At 43.4% G+C, this 18384-nt stretch overlaps 2 protein-coding genes across 8 annotated transcripts in view; one reads left to right on the top strand and one right to left on the bottom strand.

Annotated features, from left to right (window-relative positions):
• The first annotated feature begins 3746 nt into the window (after positions 1 to 3746).
• SETD9 (SET domain containing 9) lies at positions 3747 to 12412 on the top strand. Of its 2 annotated transcripts, XM_040977553.1 has the most exons (6): positions 3747 to 3885; positions 5004 to 5371; positions 7894 to 8017; positions 8271 to 8386; positions 10739 to 10844; positions 11903 to 12412. In XM_040977553.1, exons 1-6 carry the CDS (start codon positions 3788 to 3790, stop codon positions 11988 to 11990), a joined length of 900 nt encoding a protein of 299 aa, XP_040833487.1. In that variant the 5' UTR covers positions 3747 to 3787; the 3' UTR covers positions 11991 to 12412. The 2 variants fall into 2 exon arrangements, with proteins under 2 accessions (XP_040833487.1, XP_040833488.1); XM_040977554.1 differs by lacking the exon at positions 10739 to 10844.
• Positions 12413 to 14394: 1982 nt separating this feature from the next.
• MIER3 (MIER family member 3) overlaps positions 14395 to 18384 on the bottom strand; it is a 36622-nt gene continuing 32632 nt past the window's right edge. For 5 of the 6 annotated variants that reach the window (XM_040977559.1, XM_040977558.1, XM_040977556.1 and 2 more), the window contains one exon: positions 14395 to 18372. In XM_040977559.1, coding sequence (XP_040833493.1) covers positions 17915 to 18372 — 458 coding nt within the window. In that variant the 3' untranslated portion in view covers positions 14395 to 17914. The remainder of the gene's footprint in view (positions 18373 to 18384) is intronic. The other variant, XM_040977557.1, reaches the window with a different exon arrangement.

Genomic DNA, 18384 nt, shown 5'->3' on the forward strand with positions numbered 1-18384 from the left:
GCCCCTACTGCTCACCGCTGGATGGCCAGTTCATCGGAGACGCGACCCGCAAGCCGAGCACCGGCAGGAGGAGGTTCGCTTCATGAACTCAACAGTTTTGAGGCAAAGAGTGATCCCCGGACCCAAAACATACTCCTCTCCACCAGTAGGCCAACAAAAAGTTTATAAAGGGAAGAGGTGGCAGCAGGTGGAGGCCAGAATACAATGAGTCCAGTCAATTACCAATTAAGCAGCTCTTCAGGGGCTATTCTGGTGGTCAGCCAAAGCCAAGAGGCCAGCCAGGTGGAGGAGTCGTGCTAATGGAGCTCAGCTGCTTGCAGTTGAAGGGGGCCAGCTTCTCCTCAGCTGGGGGCGAGGTCTGTCTTTCCAAGCCATTTCCTTTCAGTAGGATGTGAAACAGAATTTTTTAAAAAGATTTATTTATTTTTACTGGAAAGGCAGATATACAGAGAGGAGGAGAGACAGAGAGGAAGATCTGTCGGCTGGAGCTGCGCTGATCAGAGGCCAGGAGCCAGGAGCTCTTCCGGGTCTCCCACACAGGTGCAGTGTCCCAAGGCTCTGGGTTGTCCTTGACTGCTTTCCCAGGTCACAAGCAGGGAGCTGGATGGGAAGTAGGGCCACTGGGATTAGAACCGGTGACCATATGGGAACCCGGCACGTGCAAGGTGAGGACTTTAACCACTACTCTATCACACTGGGCCCAGGGTATGGAAATTTTATCATTAAAATCTATCTTTTGTTTCACTCCCCAAATGGCTGCAATGGCCAGAGCCTGGCCAGTCCAAAGCCAGAAGCTGCTTCCAGGTCTCCCACATGAATGCAATGGTCCAAGCATTTGGGCCAGCCTTCTCTGCTTTCGCAGGCCATTAGCAGGAAGCTGGGTCAGAAGTGAGGTCCACTGGGCCATGAATCAACGCCTATATGAGATGGTGGTGCTGTAGACAGAAGCTTAGCTTGCTACACCGCAGGGCCAGCCCCAAGATCTTGACATTCTCAGGCTGGTCACAGGTAGTTCACAACACCAGAAGCTGGCCTTTGTCAAAACATGAGAAGGGAGGGGAAGGTGCTTTCATGATGGCTGCATGGATGTGACCAGAGAGAGTCACGACCAGGCCGAAGGGCCTTGACAATCCAAGGATGATTCAACAAGCCCTCCAGCTTCCGTACATGAACACAAGGCTTTTGAAAGGAAGTGGCACGGTAGGCTCCCCCAAAGCATGTGACATTCCTGTTCCTTTAAGACAAAAATCCTTGCAGCGCCAAAAATAGAAAAAATTCCAGAAAATTACAGCAAATATTAAACTGAAACGTGACACCTTAGAAGAAATGATGTAGACTTATTCAGAAAAATATTCAGATCTCCAAGAGCTATTTTTGAGTCATTTCAAAAGTTGCAGGTATACTATTTAAAACCACACAGAATACTGACTGAACACACACAGCTATGTCAATGTGTAGACTACACTGGCGCCAAATGCTGGGAAGAACCAGCAAGGACCAGGACGGGAACCAGAACAGGACGCAGAGTTTGGTTAAGAGACTTCTTCCACCTTACCATATTTCTGTTGTAATATTTTTCACAAACTGCTTAGGAGCTGCTAACGCACAAATATCAAAAGCACTAGGAATATACTGAAAAATCTATTAGTTTAGACAAATAGGAAAGGACTTAATATTCTCTTTGGTTCCTTGTAAGCTTGGAGACTAAAAGGCCTTTTTTTTTTTTTCCTTTTCTTAATACTCTGAATTACCTCCACTTAGCAAATCAGGTAAATCCACACACAGCTCAGCTCCTAGCGGATGGGGAACAGTTGCTAACATCTAGAGGGGTCGGGAAAATTTAAAGTGACATAAAAGGAGGCATTGGCGGGTACCTCTTTTTCCCCTTGATTTCCTTTAGAACAAGACAGATTGGTCCTGAGGCCCCCGGGATCAGCCTGGAGTCTCACCAGAGGCTCAGTTGTTTAGTGTGGAGGATGTTAGCTTAGATTCATGCTGACTCAGGCAAACAGCGAGGAAACCAAAACTTCCAGCCTGAAAAAAATGCCACCAAGACTTCATTCTTTTCATTTTTAAAAGATTTATTTATTCTTTATTGCAAAGTTAGATATATAGAGAGGAGGAGAGACAGAGGAAGAGCTTCTGTCAGATGATTCACTCCCCAAGCAACTGTAGTGGCTAGAGCTGAGCCAATTCAAAACCAGGAGCCAGGGACCCGGCGGCGTGGCCTAGCGACTAAAGCTCCACTCCTTGAACGTGCCGGGATCCCATATGGGCGCCGGTTCTAATCCCAGCAGCTCCACTTCCCATCCAGCTCCCTGCCTGTGGCCTGGGAAAGCAGTCGAGGACGGCCCAAAGCTTTGGGACCCTGCACCCGTGTGGGAGACACGGAAGAGGTTCCTGGATCCTGGCTTCGGATCGGCATGGCATCAGCCGTTGAGCTCACTTGGGGAGTGAATCATTGGACGGAAGATCTTCCTCTCTGTATATCTGACTTTCCAATAAATAAATAAATCTTAAAAATCTTAAAAAAAAAAAAAAACAGGACCAGAGATACAGCGTTCCCTCCCTAGATGGCTGCAGTCCCTGCACCCACACGGGAACCTGGAAGAATCTCCTGGCTTTGCATCTTTGTGACAGGGCTCCAAACCTCTGGATCACCTTCCCCTGCTTTTTCCCAGGCCATTAACAGGGTACTGGATCAGAACGGGAGCAGCTCGGACACAAACCGGTGCCCAGATGAGCACGCCGGCATCATAGCAGGCAGTTGAACCCTTTAGCCAATACACTGCGCCCCAAGACATTTATTCCTTAACACCTGTTGATCTGAAGGTGCTGGGGAGTCTTGGAGTTGGTCTCCATTGGAACTACGCCACCCTGCTTTCCTCCCCAAACCTGACCACTACAACAGAACCACAGACTAACAGTTCCTCACGGGCTTAAATACAAAAGTAGAAACCAAATCGAATCCAGGAATGTCTTAAGGATAATACATCATAACGAAGTGAGCGACCGTGCCAAAGCAGAGGGCAGGGCTAGTGAAGGGAGCCCAGGGCACAAGGCAACTTTCAAGACGGAAGGATGTTCCTCCCCTCCTGGTGCTGTCGACAGCCCACAGGTGGCACTGCCCTCCAGGAAAACGACCAAGTCTTCGCTTGAATACGGGCAGTGTGGGATAGAATGATTATACCTCAACGAGGCTTTTTTTTTTTTTTAATGCTGCCTATGCAGTTTTATCACGGCGTGTTTCAGCCCATGAAGATCAAAATTGGAATGCAAGAAGGGTTTCCTCACATTTGGTCCTGTTCTACTCCCGAGACCTCCGGAGCTGATAACTCTGCAGCACTTCCGTGAGGGTAGGTAAGTCTAGAACACGTTTGTCGAGACCCAGGCTGCCGGGAGGCGACGGGGATGTCAGACAAGAGCTGCACGGGGCCCGGGGAGGGCCGGCAGCCGCGACGAGGACCGAGCGGGCCGGCGCCCCAAACGCGCTCCCCGCGGGAGGAATGCGCTCCGGGGCCCGGCGACCGGGCGCGCCGCCCGCAGACCCACGCGTGAAGGAAGCCGCGCTCCGGACGCCTCCCCGCAGCTCCCGGGGCCTCCCACGCGGCGGGCAAGGCCGCGGCCCGCGTCTCCCGAGCCCCAGGAGCCCCGGCCCCCGTGGGCGGAGACTGAGGAGGGCGGGGACGGCGCGGCTCCGGCTCCTCCCCGCTCCCGGCGACCCGCGGTGGGAGCCGGGCCCGAGCCCGAGCCCGCGCCGCCCTCGTCCCGCCGCCGAGGGCCGGCCATGCCGGGCCGCCTGCTGCGCGGCCTGTGGCAGCGATGGCGCCGTTACAAGTACCGCTTCGTTCCTTGGATCGCGCTGAACCTAACCCACAACCCGAGGTCAGAGGGCGGGACGACAGGCCCGAGGAGTCTTCCTACGGACGCCGCCATGGCCTCCCGGCCTGCGGCAGGCAGAGCCTGAGCTGGAGGGGCGGAGCCTGGGGCGGCCGAGGGGGCCTGCCGGAGGGGGCGGGGCCCGCGGTGGGAGGAGCCCGCGGTGGGAGGAGCCCGCGGTGGGAGGAGCCCGAGGGCCACTGGGCCGAAATGGAGGGGCCTGCGGTGGGCGGAGCCTCGGGCGGGAGGAGCCCAAGGGCTCAGCCGGAGTTGGCCTGTGGTGGGCGGAGCCTCAGGCCGCGCGGGGCCCTGAGGTGGGCGGAGCCTCAGGCCGCGCGGAGCCCTGGGAGGGCGGAGCCTGCGGTGGGAGGAGCCCAAGGGCCCCCTCAGCCGAAGTTGGAGTTGGCGAGCTTTTCGTTAGTGCTGTCTTTACTAGTTAGCGCAAAAAAAAAAAAAAAAAATAGCGACTTTTTTTTTTTGGTAAAGAAGACTGTGCTAAGTGCCGGATTAGTACCTGGTCCCTGGCTGAGGCCTAGGGGGCTGTGGGGTCGTTGTCCCTGTTGGCCGAGCTTCCAGAAAATTCTAACTCGGGGAGCACGTGTTGCTTGACCGGATTGTTGGCAGAGGCTGAGGCAAGAACTCCAGCCGCTTCGGCCATGGGATGACAGCTAGTGCTAAAATAATCAAGTTATCAAAATCGAAGTGATAGGCATTAAAGAAGCTTGAGCTCCTGGGAGAGAAGGAGCAGAGAATCAGCACGACATTTTCCTTGACAAGCTTAGCAATAAAAGCCTTTGCAGTGTGAGGAGTCTGTGGTAGCATTCCTGCGTTCGTGTTGGGACCCTGGGACCCTCCCATGTCCAAGTAGCTTTTCTCGTCTTCAGAAAGGGGCTGGTGTGTGGAGCATCTGCCAGCCCTGGATCCAGCATGCGCTCCTTGTGAGGCGACGGTTGGGAGGTGGTGACCCTAAACCATACCTTCCTGGGACCTCTTAGCCTCATGTCCTTCAAATGTAAGAGAGTAACAACACAGAGAGTTCTTTAAGACCAGGCGCCCGGGAGTGACAGGCCAGCTTGGCTCTTGTCGGTTGAAGGGTAGTGAATAGAAACTTTTCCTATTTTCAGGACCCTTCGGTATGTTCCAGAGGAATCCAGAGACAAGCTTACTACAGACGAAGATGTCCTGGGCACATTACTGAAAGTTTTTCAGGCTCTATTCTTAAACGATTTCCACAAGCAATCAGATACCTTGGCCATGCTTCCCGCACCTGTTAGGTCAAAATATCAAGACTTGCTGACAGTTCAACATCAAAGGGTAAAACTGCTTGAAAATAGTCAACAGCAGCAAAATACGTTTAAACCAGAAGAAATAATGTATCAGACTTTGGGTTTCAGTGTGACCCGAGCAACTAGCTCATTGACTTCCGCTGGAAAAGGTGTCTTCGTGACGAAAGGATTGGTACCCAAAGGCACGGTTGTATCTATGTATCCGGGTAATAGCACAATTAGAACTTCGCTTGGCATTTTTTTTATCTATTGCTATATACTGAGAACATCTATAATCATTAAAGGTTGAACTGAAAACTTGTGTTTCCATAGACTTTTGAAAATCTAGCTTGCAAATTTATGAATTACGTTCTATGTTGAAATATGTCCTGGAGTATTTGTTGCAATGACTACTTTTGGGAGGCCAATGTTGTGATGCTGTGTGTGATGTCACCGTCCTGTAGGAGAGCGCTGTTTTGAGTTCCGATGGCTCCAGTTCTGAGAAGTCGACAGACGATTGCTCGAGTGCCTGGACCCTTGTTAGTGGGAGACTCGCATAGGAAACTCCAGGCTCCTGGCTTTGGCCTGGACCAACCCTAGGCATTGTGGCCATTTGGAAAGTGAACCAGTGGATGGAAGATGTCTTTTTCTCTCTCCCTCTCTCTCTCTCAAATGATAAAAAATTTCTTTTTTTTTAAAGATTTATTTTTATTATTATTATTTTTTTATTGGAAAGGCGGATATACAGAGAGGAGAGACAGAGAGGAAGGTCTTCCGTCCGATGATTCACTCCCCAAGTGAGCGCAACGGCCGATCCGAAGCCGATCCGAAGCCGATCCGAAGCCAGGAGCCTCTTCCGGGTCCCCCAAGCGGGTGCAGGGTCCCAAAGCTTTGGGTTGTCCTCGACTGCTTTCCCGGGCCACAGGCAGGGAGCTGGAAGAGAAGCAGGGCTGCCGGGATTAGAACCGGTGCCCATATGGGATCCCGGGCGTGCAAGGCGAGGACCTTAACTACTTGCGCCACCACGCTGGGCCCAAAAAATTTCTTAAAGATAACTTTGAAAGGACACTTTTCTAATATTTACATTAGGAACATAGTATGGCTTACTTAGACAAATTACTTAGAAAGCAATTACAACAATACCTCAATTTGGCTTATCGGATAAACGTAAGAAAAAACTGCTGTGCGAGCCAATGTTGAACTTATTGGGTAACATATGAGGCAGGTCCAGACAGGAGTGCTGGGTTCAAGGCCTGACTCCCTCCGGATTACAGCTTCTGGCAGATGTGTTCCACATGGCTGGCAGCAGGCAAAGGTTCTAGCAGTCAGGTTCCTCCAATGGGCGGCCACACCAGATTACTGAGTTTCCAGGCACTCTGCTTTAGCTGGGGGTATGTGGGAAGTGAGTCAGCTGGTGGGCTAACCCTATGCCACCTCTTCCCTAGCCTTTGTGTCTCTCTGCATCTAGAATACATACATTTTAAAAAAAATGCCTCTGCATGTCATGGATTAAAATGCAAAAGACAGAGATTAAACCCATATATTCCCAAATAAAGGCATCTTGCTATTTCTCCAGTTGGAAGGTAGAACAGCTTCTTTACAGTAGCATGGAAAGCGTGTGGGTTTTTGTCACATAGACTTGTTTTTAAAAAAAATATTTTCTGGTGTTTTCTAATTTTGTGTCCCTATGCAAAACCTCAGTTTCCTCCCCTAGAGTCAGCCTGTGAAAATCAAATAGGCCAACAAACAAATTATACTGTTTTAATATAATTAAGTGGGTTACTGTGCCTGGAACAGAAACCCACGATACGTATTAAGTTTCTCTGTTTCCTTTGTTAGTGAAATGAGAAACAAGTCTAAATTTTATATTCATCCACAAAAATACTTCAAAAATTGCATGAGAAAATTAAAGAATAAGAGCTTATGTTGCTATGTTTATTCTGCTAACATTTTTTCCCCCCAAGAGCCAGCTTTGTGTCACAGTTGGTTTAAGCTGTCACATGGGACACTGTCGTAGCGCATGAGCGCTGGTTTGAGTCCCGGCTGCTCCACTTCCTGGTTAGCTTCCTGGACATGTGCCTGGGAGGGGAGCAGATTTTGGCCCAACTAGCTGGGCTGCTGCCTCCCACGTGGGAGACGCAGGTGGAGCTCCAGGCTCTTGGCTTCAGCATGACCCAGGTCTGGCCATTGCAGCCTTCTAAAAAGTGAACCAACAAATGGAAGATCTCTCTCTCCCTTTTAAATAAATTTAGAAAATAATAATAATTTTGCAAATGTGTGGAGAAGATATATTCCTGGATTTCAAATGTTTCATGCACCAAAATAAACTCACTCTTTTCATTCCATTTCCATGAAATGTTGAAGTACCCTTATGATATCATGTCATTATTTTAAAAATACATTTCTTAAAAATCTCCTTAATAGATGTCTAATCACACTGTTTTAAAAATGTTAGATGAAGCTATAACTTGTAAAACAAAGTCTAAAATGTGTTATTGTTAGCCAATACTCATGTTTTATTTTGCAATGTGGACAAGTTGGTAATGAGCAATACCTGTTAGCTAGCACTCACTTTTTAAGGGGAAAAGTGACCCAAGACTATGTGATGTTTTGGGTTAGAGGTCAAATGTTAGAAAACTATGGAAAAAACAAAACTAATTCTTCTATTTTATTAATGAACGGAAAAGATCCTTATTATATTTGTAATTGTTAAATGTTAGCATAATATGTTTGTCTTATTGTATAATAGGCACAGTATATCAGAAGTATGAACCTATCTTTTTCCAGTCCATTGGAAATCCATTTATTTTTAGATGCCTTGATGGTGTACTCATTGATGGAAATGACAAAGGAATATCAAAAGTTGTGTACAGGTAAGTGAAACTGACGTTAAACTTTAGTTATTCAAGACACAGCGACACCTCCCACAATGGTTATGACCAGCAGCATGTGGACTTTAAACACAAATAGTCCATTAATTGCTGCATAACAGCTTAGTTGTCCTACTGATTAGACATAAAACAATTTTCTGGAGGGAAACTGTTTAGTTCAAGAGTTAACTTTGTATTTTTGAATGGTATTTTAAGAAACAAGAATAGTCAAAGTGAACGCTTTCAACTCTTTCAGATCTTGCAATGGCAGGGATCGGCTCGGCCCTTTAAGAATGAGTGACAGCACGTGGCTAACATCAGACATTCACAATCCACTGGCTGTAGGACAGTACGTCAACAACTGTTCTAATGGTAAGTTGGCATCAAGACTGGCAGAAGTTGCTGCAGTGGTTAATTCTTTCTTTTCTGTATCACTGAATACTGATGATATCACTAAATATCATCTTAGATATTTAAAATGCCTGAGCAAACAAACATCACTTTCTGAGAAGGTATCTCAGAGAATTTGGAAAGTATGAATATACAATGATATACATTGTTTGCATTCTGTTATGTTTTTGCAGTGAATATAGGGGAGCTGATGACAACTGCCTTTTTTAATCATTATTATTTTAGTGTTTTGTTATTTGTCTTTATCTTCAATATAACCTTATAATTGTAAAATCCATGGATAATTGTCTTCATAGTACACATTTTCCAAAACTTTTGAAAACTCCTAAACATGAAGTTCAAAAGTTTTGTACCAAAGTAAACTTATCTTTAAAACACATTTATTTTGGGCCTGGCACGATAACCTAGTGGCTAAATTCTTACCTTGCATATTCTGGGAACCCTAATGGGTGCTGGTTCGTGTCCTGGATGCTCCACTTCCCATCCAGCTCTCTCCTTGTGGCCTGGGAAAGCAGTCAAGGATGGTCCAAAGCCTTAGGACCCTGTACCCGCATGGGAGACCCAGAAGATGTTCCTGGCTTCTGACCCCTTACTTTGTATAGGCTCAGCTCCAGCCATTGTGCCCACTTGGGGAGTGGATCAGCAGACAGAAGATCTTTCTTTCTGTGTCTCCTCCTCTCTGTCGATGTGACTTTCCAATAGAAAATAAAATAAAATCTTTTGTTTTAGAAAAATTTATTTTGGGGTCAGCACTGTGGTATAGTGGCTTAAGCCTCCTCCTGTGGAGCTGGTATCACATATTATGCTAGTTCGAGTCTTCAGTGCTCCACTTCTGATCCAGCTCCCTGCTAACATACATGGGAAAGCAGCAGAGGATGGCTAAATGCTTGGGACCCTGCATCCATGTGAGAGATCTGGAAGAAGCTTTAGCTCCCAGCTTTGGACTGGCCCAGCTCTGGCCGCTTGAGTAACGAACCAGTAGTTGGAAGAGCCTGTCTCTGCTTTCTGTAAATCTGTTCTTCAAGTAAAAACAAATCTTTAGTTAAAAAAAAAGCTTTGTTTTTTTTTTTTTCCCAGAAGACAAAGAAAGAGAGGAATGGAGAAAAATGTTCCATTTGGTGGTTCCCTCCCTGCATGTTGTACCAGCCAGGGCAGGGACCACAGGGTGGCAGGGCCTCAGGACTCGAGCCCTCTCTCCCTGCTGCCCCCAAGCTGCGCAGCAGCAGGAAGCTGGACGTGAGGCAGGCGCTCCACACAGCAACACCTGGGCCATGTATGTGCCCCTAAATCTGTGTCTGTTAACATTTCATTGAAATGTACTACATATACCAAGAAATACAAGTACAGGCTTAGCTAAATGCATTTCTGCTCCTTTCAACACACTCAACACCAACATCCAAATTACTGGCATCATGGGGCATTCCCACTATTCCCCTCTTTCCGTTGTGTTTTTTTTTTTTTTATTTTAACATGGGAACGAGGAGTATATTGTCATTTACAGTACGATTCCATGACAAACTTTTAACTATAAACCATAAAAATCTGCTGGGTTTTTTTTTTTTTTTTGAGATTCATTTATTTTTATTAGAAATTCAGATTTGCAGAGAGGAGAGAAAGATCTTCCATTCACTGATTCACTCTCCAAGTGGCTGCAATGGCCCAAGCTGAGCCATCCAAAGCCAGGAGCCAGGAGCTTCTTCTGTGTCCCACACAGGTGCAGGGTCCAGGCTTGGGGCCATCCTCTTCTGCTTCCCTATCCCCTAAGCACGGAGCTGGATGGGAAGTGGAGCAGCCAGGACAGGAACCAGCACTCATATGGGATCCCAGCACTTGCAGGGTGAGGATTTACCCATTGAGCCCAACAAACTTATTTTAAATTCCATTTTCCACCAACTTTTGAAGCACCTGCAGACCTGCAGCCATTACTCAGAGAATGGCACGCCCCTTGGTGGTGCTAGGTTTGTGAATTACTTATCTTTGTTAAACTCAAAGCTGATTCTTACTTAATCATTAGCCTTTTGGAACCTCTGCTTTTTGATATTTGAAAAGCAAACATTGCAGCATATATATGTGTGTGTATATATATATATATACATATTTGTGGACATAAACCAAGTGTATCTCTTTATTGTAAATATTTTAAATTTTATTATTTAATATAATATATAAATATATGAAATCTAACAGTACCTGGGACCCAAGCATTATTTTTGTCACTTTTGGATAATTTAGGAAACCATACATCCAGTGTCTGAATTCAATACTGTTTTCCATGGCTTTGTATCATTTCTAACACTTGCGTGCTGTTCCTAGACAGAGCAGCTAACGTCTGCTATCAGGAATTTGATGTGCCTGCCCTTTTTCCTGTGGAACTGAAGCAGTATCTTCCCAACATTGCCTACAGCTTCGACAAGCAAAGGTTAGTCTTCTCAAAGAGAATTTTCTCTTCTATCTTCAAAATATGTATTTGCTTGGACAAGCTGTTTAGGCACTGGCTGCAATTTGGCATCCCATATGGATATTGGTTTGAACCTTGGCAGCTCCACTTTTGATCCAGTTCCCTGCTAATGTGGCTGAGAAAGCAGTGGAAGATGTCCTAAGTACTTGCGCCCTTGCACCCATGTAGGAGATAGAGATGAAGGTCCTGGGTCTTGACTTCGGCCCAGCCGATGTTGTGACCATTTGTGGAATGAACCAGAAAGGTCTCCTTCTCCAGCCGCAGGCAACATCCTAACCGGCTGTGCTGTAGCGCCAGCGCAAATCAAAATCCATTTTTAAACATGATGCTGGAGAGCAATGAGTTTTTCAATGATGCTGCAGGAAGATAGCTATATACTATTTCACTGAGTTACTGATAAACTTCGTAAAATATGGAGATATTAGATTGTACTTTTAAGATCAATGCCATTCAATATGTAGATTAGTCCCTCTACCTAAAACCTTACTTTTTTAATCTTTACATGTGTGTTGAAGCCAGTAGATCCCATCTTTGGGAAATCGTGTCATTGGAGCTTTGAAGATGTGCATCTCAATGTCTTACAGTGTCCAGGAAAAGTATTTTTAAAAATTTCAATTAAGTAACATTCTCATGTTTCTGAAAACAAGGCACCATTAATAAAAGAAAGCTAACCTGTAATGATATTTGAAAATCCTTTTCATGATGCCAGTTTAGGGGGCCCAAACATAGAAGCAACATTTTCAGAAGAGGCAACCAATGGTGTAAAATTCTGATTTGTCGCCCTTTCAACTAATAGAGAATAAACAATTTCTACTTTAGAACACCTGCATGAGGGATTATTATTTTGATAATTATTTTTGATAATTATGAGAATTATTCCCTTATGGAAGACAAATGCATCAACTAAAATGTGAGGAGTCTAAGAGAATTACAACTATTGAACTCATACTGGCTATGTTAGCGATATAAACTTGAGTCTAATACATACTTACACTTTCTATTTTTGTTTTTACTTTCAGCTCTCTTCGATGTGTTGTTCTTGTTGCCCTCAGGGATATCAAAGAAGGAGAAGAGCTTTTTTCAAACTATTTTACAATTGTCAGCTGACTGTGTAAGTTAGAAATTGGTTTGCTACTTAGTTATTCTCAGGTTTTTTTTTTCCCCCTGTGGCTCACTTCTTCCAACTCCACCTGTAGAACTAACAATTCAGGACTTAACTGGGACAGAATTTTTTTGTCTTGGTTCCAATTTTATGATAAGGCAACTAGCTCCATTGCAACTTCAAATGTGTAATGCAATTTGGTCTTCTCCTATCTGTACAACAGCTTATAAAACCTACTATTTGAATTTAAAATTTTATTTTGTATTATCTTTGGGGCAGTTTATAAAACTTTAGCCATACATCAGCAATTCATATAGTATTGTGGCTGTATAGAAACTTGAAAAAACTTATTTTTACATTAAAGTCAAAAAATGTTTTGCTGTTATGAGTAAACTGTATTAAAGATTGTTCTTCGTGGTTAAGAGGTGAGGTGACTACACTGTTTTTTTCCACTCCTTGAACATCTCTACATCCACAACCCTGAATGATTCAAGAAACGAAACTGAAAAACCAGGAAACCCGACCTCTGCTCCAACACTTTCTTGTAACTTGGGGAAGGAGGACGGTGTTCTCTTGGGGCCCCTCAAACCCTCCTGGAGCCTGTCACCTTCAGGGCTCGGCCAGCAGCTCTGCTCATCTAACAGGTTGCAATTTCAAGATTTCTAATTGCCTTTCCTTTCACTCCTGTCCCCTTGGCAGAAGGTATCATGAAGGGCAGTTCTGAATGAGGGACTGGACACAGCCCCAGTCAACACACGCTGGGGTGGTCATTCCCTCGGACCTGTGTGCCCCTTGCTGGCTCCAGCCCAGCCTCCCTCACCTTCTAGCCACTGCTTTAACTGCCTCAGGGCACCTGCTCTCTTCTCGCAAAGCTCACCTGTCCCCCACCAACTCCCTCCAGCCCCATCCTGTTCTCAGTGAGGACTTTGTCTAACCACCCTGTTGACATTTACAGTCCCCACCAAGCCAGACACCATGTTTCCTGCATTATAAAGCCAACTGGTGATGAAAAACTACAGCCAACATGACCTTTGGTGGCTGAGAACTCATTGATTACTGTGCTTCCCCAAGGGTTTCTTTCCTTCCTTCCCCAAAGCACCAAGTAATTCAATGTAGTTCTCAGGCTGCATCGAATTGTTTGAACTTGGCTGTGTTCACAATCTGTCCTTGCCCCTCTGCAGGTACTTCTGTGATGGATCCACCAAAGAGCGACAAAGATCCACTGTGGGATCTGAATGAAGGAATGTGATTTTAGCCAAGTCACTAGAGAAGTCAGACTTTTGCTTCCATGTGATCCCTTTCTTTGCTTTGTACAAAATGGGTCTAATCACTGCATATTAAGAATGGGACAAAGAACTAGCATTGTGGCATAACACATTAAGCCACTGCCTTAAGATGTCAACATCCAGTTCACAAGCCCACTGCCCCACTTCTGATCCAGCTCCTAGCTGATGTGCTTGGGAAAGCATCAGAGGACTGTCCAACTGCTTGGACCCCGGCCACTCACGTGGGAGTCCTGGATGAAGCTCCTAGCTCCCAGTGGGCCAACTCTGGCCACTGCGGCAATCTGAGGAAAGCCAATAGGTGGGATCTGTTTTTTTTTTTTAAAATAAACATCTTTTAAAATTTTATTGGAAAGTCAGATTTACAGAAATTAGGAGACACAGAAGTATCTGCCATCTGCCGGTTCACTCCCCAAATGAGCCAATCTGAAGCCAGGAGCTTCTTCTGAGTCTCCCATACAGGTGCAAGGTCCCAAGCCTTTGGGCCATCCTCCCAAGACACAAGCAGGAAGCTGGATGGGAAGTGGAGCAGCCAGGATATGAACCAGCGCCCATATGGGATCCCAGTGCATGTAAGGCAAGGACTTTAGCTACTAGGCTCTCTCTTTGTAATTCTGCATTTCAGATAAATTAATAATTTTAAAAACGTGGAACTAGAAAACCTCTAGTTTCATTTGATAACAAATGAAATATGAGAATAAACTTCTGAAAATTGCCTTAGACAAGATCTTTACCTTGGGAACATTGAAGGCCTCAGTCAATGAAACTATGAATAGCATAAGAGATGACTAGTAAGTGGACATAAATATGAATCTGTCAGTGTCTAATCAAACTTCAGGTATGATGTCATGCTAAAAGACACAGCAGCCGGGAGCTGCACTTGGTAACAAACAGCATAATCCTCCCTTTGGGATGGTTAGAAGTTTACATAAAAAACTATTATAGAGGATTTGAAGAAAATAACCTACAAACTTTATTATCTGCCTATCAAATATTTACTATACCTAAAAGCAATTTAGCCATGGCACAATATCAACATATTTTGTATAGCTGAACACTTGTTAAGTAAAAAAAAAAAAAAATCTATTTTTCTGGCAAATATTCACACAAACCAATGGGGAAAAAAAAAGATTTCCAGATTTTTATTTCTGGAACTGTACACCAGGTATTAAAGTACAACAAATACAAAATAATGCTCAAAAAAATCAGTGTTTATGTACAAATATTAAAATCAATGCAACAACAGCAACTTCCTCTTGTACTTCTGATACTAAAACTTGTTCTGATTGTCACTAATTTATCTTATACTCACGGGGTACTTAGTTTGAACTGGGACAACTGGAATCACTGTTCATCTAAGAGGAATATTGATGTCTACCATATGTAACAATAAAACCAATAGTTTCCTCCTTTTAGTGAAAAAATTAGGAAAAATTTTTTAAAAACATAGCAATGTCAATACTTTATATTATAAATTCTTTCAATTTCCATTTGCAGGCAATGTGCTTTAAAACTCCAGGCAAGCCATCTCCTTGGTGGTCAGGTTTATTTGTTAGTTTACATTCAAAGTTGAAATATTTACTAGAGACTTTGGTTAAACAGTATCACTATGCTCTATCAGATCTATTGTTCTCAAATATTTGTGACCCTCAATTTTAAAAGTTAAAAAGGAACAACTGCACAATTCTTTGACCTAATTATATAGACTTTAGTATTTTTTATGCAGTATTCTACATCCTTCAAGTACATTTAGCAGTTGATGATAAGAGGAAAACCAAAGTTTAAAAAGCTAGCATGAAAAAGATGAAGTATGACTAGCAAAAGTAAAGTATTGCTATAATCACAGCACCAGTTACACTTCTAAATGAACCACTGTCCTCTTCCAATTCCCTGTACAGAGATGCACCAGGCAACACTGCAAACGCTCACCAGCAATTTTTGGTTTGTTCATACAAAAGTAATGTGGCAAAAGTAAAAGAATTTATCACAGTTTGTTATAAGAATTGTGCTTAACACTTAAGTAATAAAGGCATTATTGTTTCATCATATGATCGCAAATCAGATATTCCATGCTTTCAAACGCAATTCTTTTAATAAACAGTAACAAATTCTGTTAAGAAGTTTCAACAGAGAAAAAAGAACAGTAAATCCAGCTTTTAAAAGAAAATTCAATAAATAGCTATTTTACATGGATAAAGTCATAGTGGTACAATTTATGAATGTCACATCAAGCATGCACAAAATGGTATTATACATGGTAGAAGTAGTCAGAAAATATTGAATTAGATCTAAAAAGATATGAAGAATTTACAGATATATACAAAAATCTTGCAAATTATTGCCTCATTTTAACAAGGAATTAAAAGTAAACATTACCAGCTAGTCAGCACTCTCTAAGAGGCTAAAATCAGGTTGGCATTTAAAAATCTATTAAACTAGCTGGAATTTATTTTTCTCTCATACCATTTTCTGGATTTTGGTCAAAAATCTTTATTTAAATAACTAAAGTGTCCATTCAACTTGCTGACAATCAAAACTTTAGATAAGAAACACGAGTTTCCATCTTGTATCAAGATCCCAGCAATGCATAGATAAACTGAATATATTACTGCATCAGCTAATGAGAATGGGTGTTCATTTAAGTGCAACTGGTATTAGCATTCAGTCATCTTTGTGTAAATTATTTATACAGACCAGCCACTGTAAACCCAGAGTGAAATCTAGCATTCTAACAATGGAAAATTATGGTCAGTATCTTACTAAATTATTGAAAACTGTACTGATTTTTAATGAAAGAAATAAGGTTCGAAGTTTAGCACAACATAGCAATAAGAAGCTGACAACTTGGATAAAAATACCAGAAAAGCAACACAGAGCCCAGGCCACCCGTTACTTACTGTGTGCATACAGGAATGCTGTTTTTTTAGATGTATAAATTAGAGACTGATTTTAAGTTATCATTAATTTAACTACTTTTGTCCACTGTGCTAAACTAAATTTATAGTAAATGTGCTACTGCGTAAACACTTCAAAGCAATCTTCATTAAACTGCTGCAAAGAAAATTAAGAATACATATCATCCCAAACAGGATGTCATTGCAGTTCACAGTTGTATAATAAATACCCTCCCTTTCGATCACTAAGGTCACTACATCCCAGCTACGCGGCAGCACAACCTTGAAGCAACTCAGTTACAAACACTAGCAATGCAGCCAAACACTTCAGTTTTTGCAAAGCAACACAACTATTAAGAATCAAAACTTTTAATTAAGACGGTGCAAAAAAATATGTCTTAACTGTACTATAAAAGCAAAGCTTATTACATCCTAATACTGTATTACACATCGTTTGATTCACCTTATAACTTAAAGATGCATGTCCACAGAGTAAAAATGGCCAAAGTTTATGACGATGGCTTCTCATTCACAATGTTTGGAATAAAAATAAATCTGAGTGTGAGATGCATCTGGACATCTTTCACTTTTTAAAACTTAAAGTGGTAACGTACCATTCTCTTTCAGATAGGAACTCACATTTTTTTTTTCCAACTGCTTAAGCTAAACAAAATAGCTTAAATATACTTCAAGGTTCTACTGCATGGTATGTAAAATCTAGAAGTCCCTCTAAACATAAACACTTTGAACTGCAGTCCTACAAACAACTTCAGAGGTGTCCCAAAATGCCAACCATAGCGTGGCAACATCCTGGGTTTGGTAGACAGGGCCTCTGCAAGCCAACTGCCTCAGGAGAAACTAAAGTATCAATGACCAGTGTGACAGCGAAGCTTACAATCTTGACAATGGTGGACAAAACCCCACACGATACCACATTTTCAAATGCTGAATTTTTAGCCAGTGACGTTACACAGAAACATCCCGGCAGTAAAATGACCCATTCTGTGTACGGTAGCCCTGGTCTAGAATTTTGCAACAGGATCCTAGCAAATGTCTTCATAATTTGCACACAGTTCTTCATGCTGGCTTCCATAAAGATGGACTTGCTGTTTTGTAAACTGAAGTGCTCTGGTTGAATAAACATGAGAGAAGTTTCCATTTTAAAAAAATCCTTGCATGTTTGTGCAGTTTAAAGAAACCTACCCCTGCTTTTATTAATAAACCAGAAAAATAAAAACAAAAAACAAAAAATGCTACATTGAGCAGGGATTGGGATTGGTACCTGTAAACATTGTTATTCCACTGCATCCATTACGGCAAAAGGAATTTACACAAAAAGAAGCCACCCCATTCAGTTCAGAACATCTGTGCTGGTTTTGAGCTGGTGGCCTCTGTCTACAGGTTTTAAAATTGTTGAGTGAGGGCAGTGGGGAACAGAAAAAAAAAAAAAAATAGAAAAAGAAGGGCAGAGGGAAGAGGTACTGGGGGATGAGGAAGAGAGAAGCAGAGCTTAAAGCTGCACCACAGAGTTCAATCTTAGTTCCCAACTCTGTTGATCATAGTTCATTTCCACATTTATGGATCGAAAAATGAAAATACTCTTGATAAATCAAGATATAGTTCTATACATACTGACATCACTGATGTCATAGTGAAAAAGGTTCAAACTTCCAGTGAAAGACTACGCAAACCTGATCGCTCCCCTCAAGTTTACCGGCACTGCACGCCCGCTGTTGGGAGCTCCTCGCTGCGTCACTCGGAGTGGAGGGCAGTGTGCTGATGCAGAGCATGGGCACTGATGAAGCCATTGGTCTCATTGACAGCCAGACTGCTGAAGTCAGCCACAGACACGGCCATTTTGGCACTGGTGATGTGATGTGTGTGATTTTCAAAGTCCACACCCAAATTATTTACAGACACCTCATTCATAAAGGATTCGGGGACGGCAAGTCCCATTTTCAATCTCTTTGCTGGTCTTTCTGACTCTTCACTGCACATGTTCATGGGGTTGAGCTCCGAGTGATAGAATCCAGTCTCAAATAAGTTAAAACAATCACTTTCCCCATTGCTGGGCAGGGTGAGTAACTCTTCCGTTACAACAGGCACATGATTTACTTGTCCACGGGGTGTGTTGCCCAGTGGAGGAAAGCTATCATCCAAGCAATTCACTTCCGCGGGGTTGCAGACACTTGCTACACTGTTGGTCAGAGCTAAAAAGAAAT

The sequence above is a fragment of the Ochotona curzoniae genome, unplaced genomic scaffold, assembly GCF_017591425.1.
Source record: "Ochotona curzoniae isolate NIBS_2020 unplaced genomic scaffold, NIBS_Ocur_1.0 contig_2754, whole genome shotgun sequence".
NCBI classification, from domain to species: Eukaryota; Metazoa; Chordata; class Mammalia; order Lagomorpha; family Ochotonidae; genus Ochotona; species Ochotona curzoniae.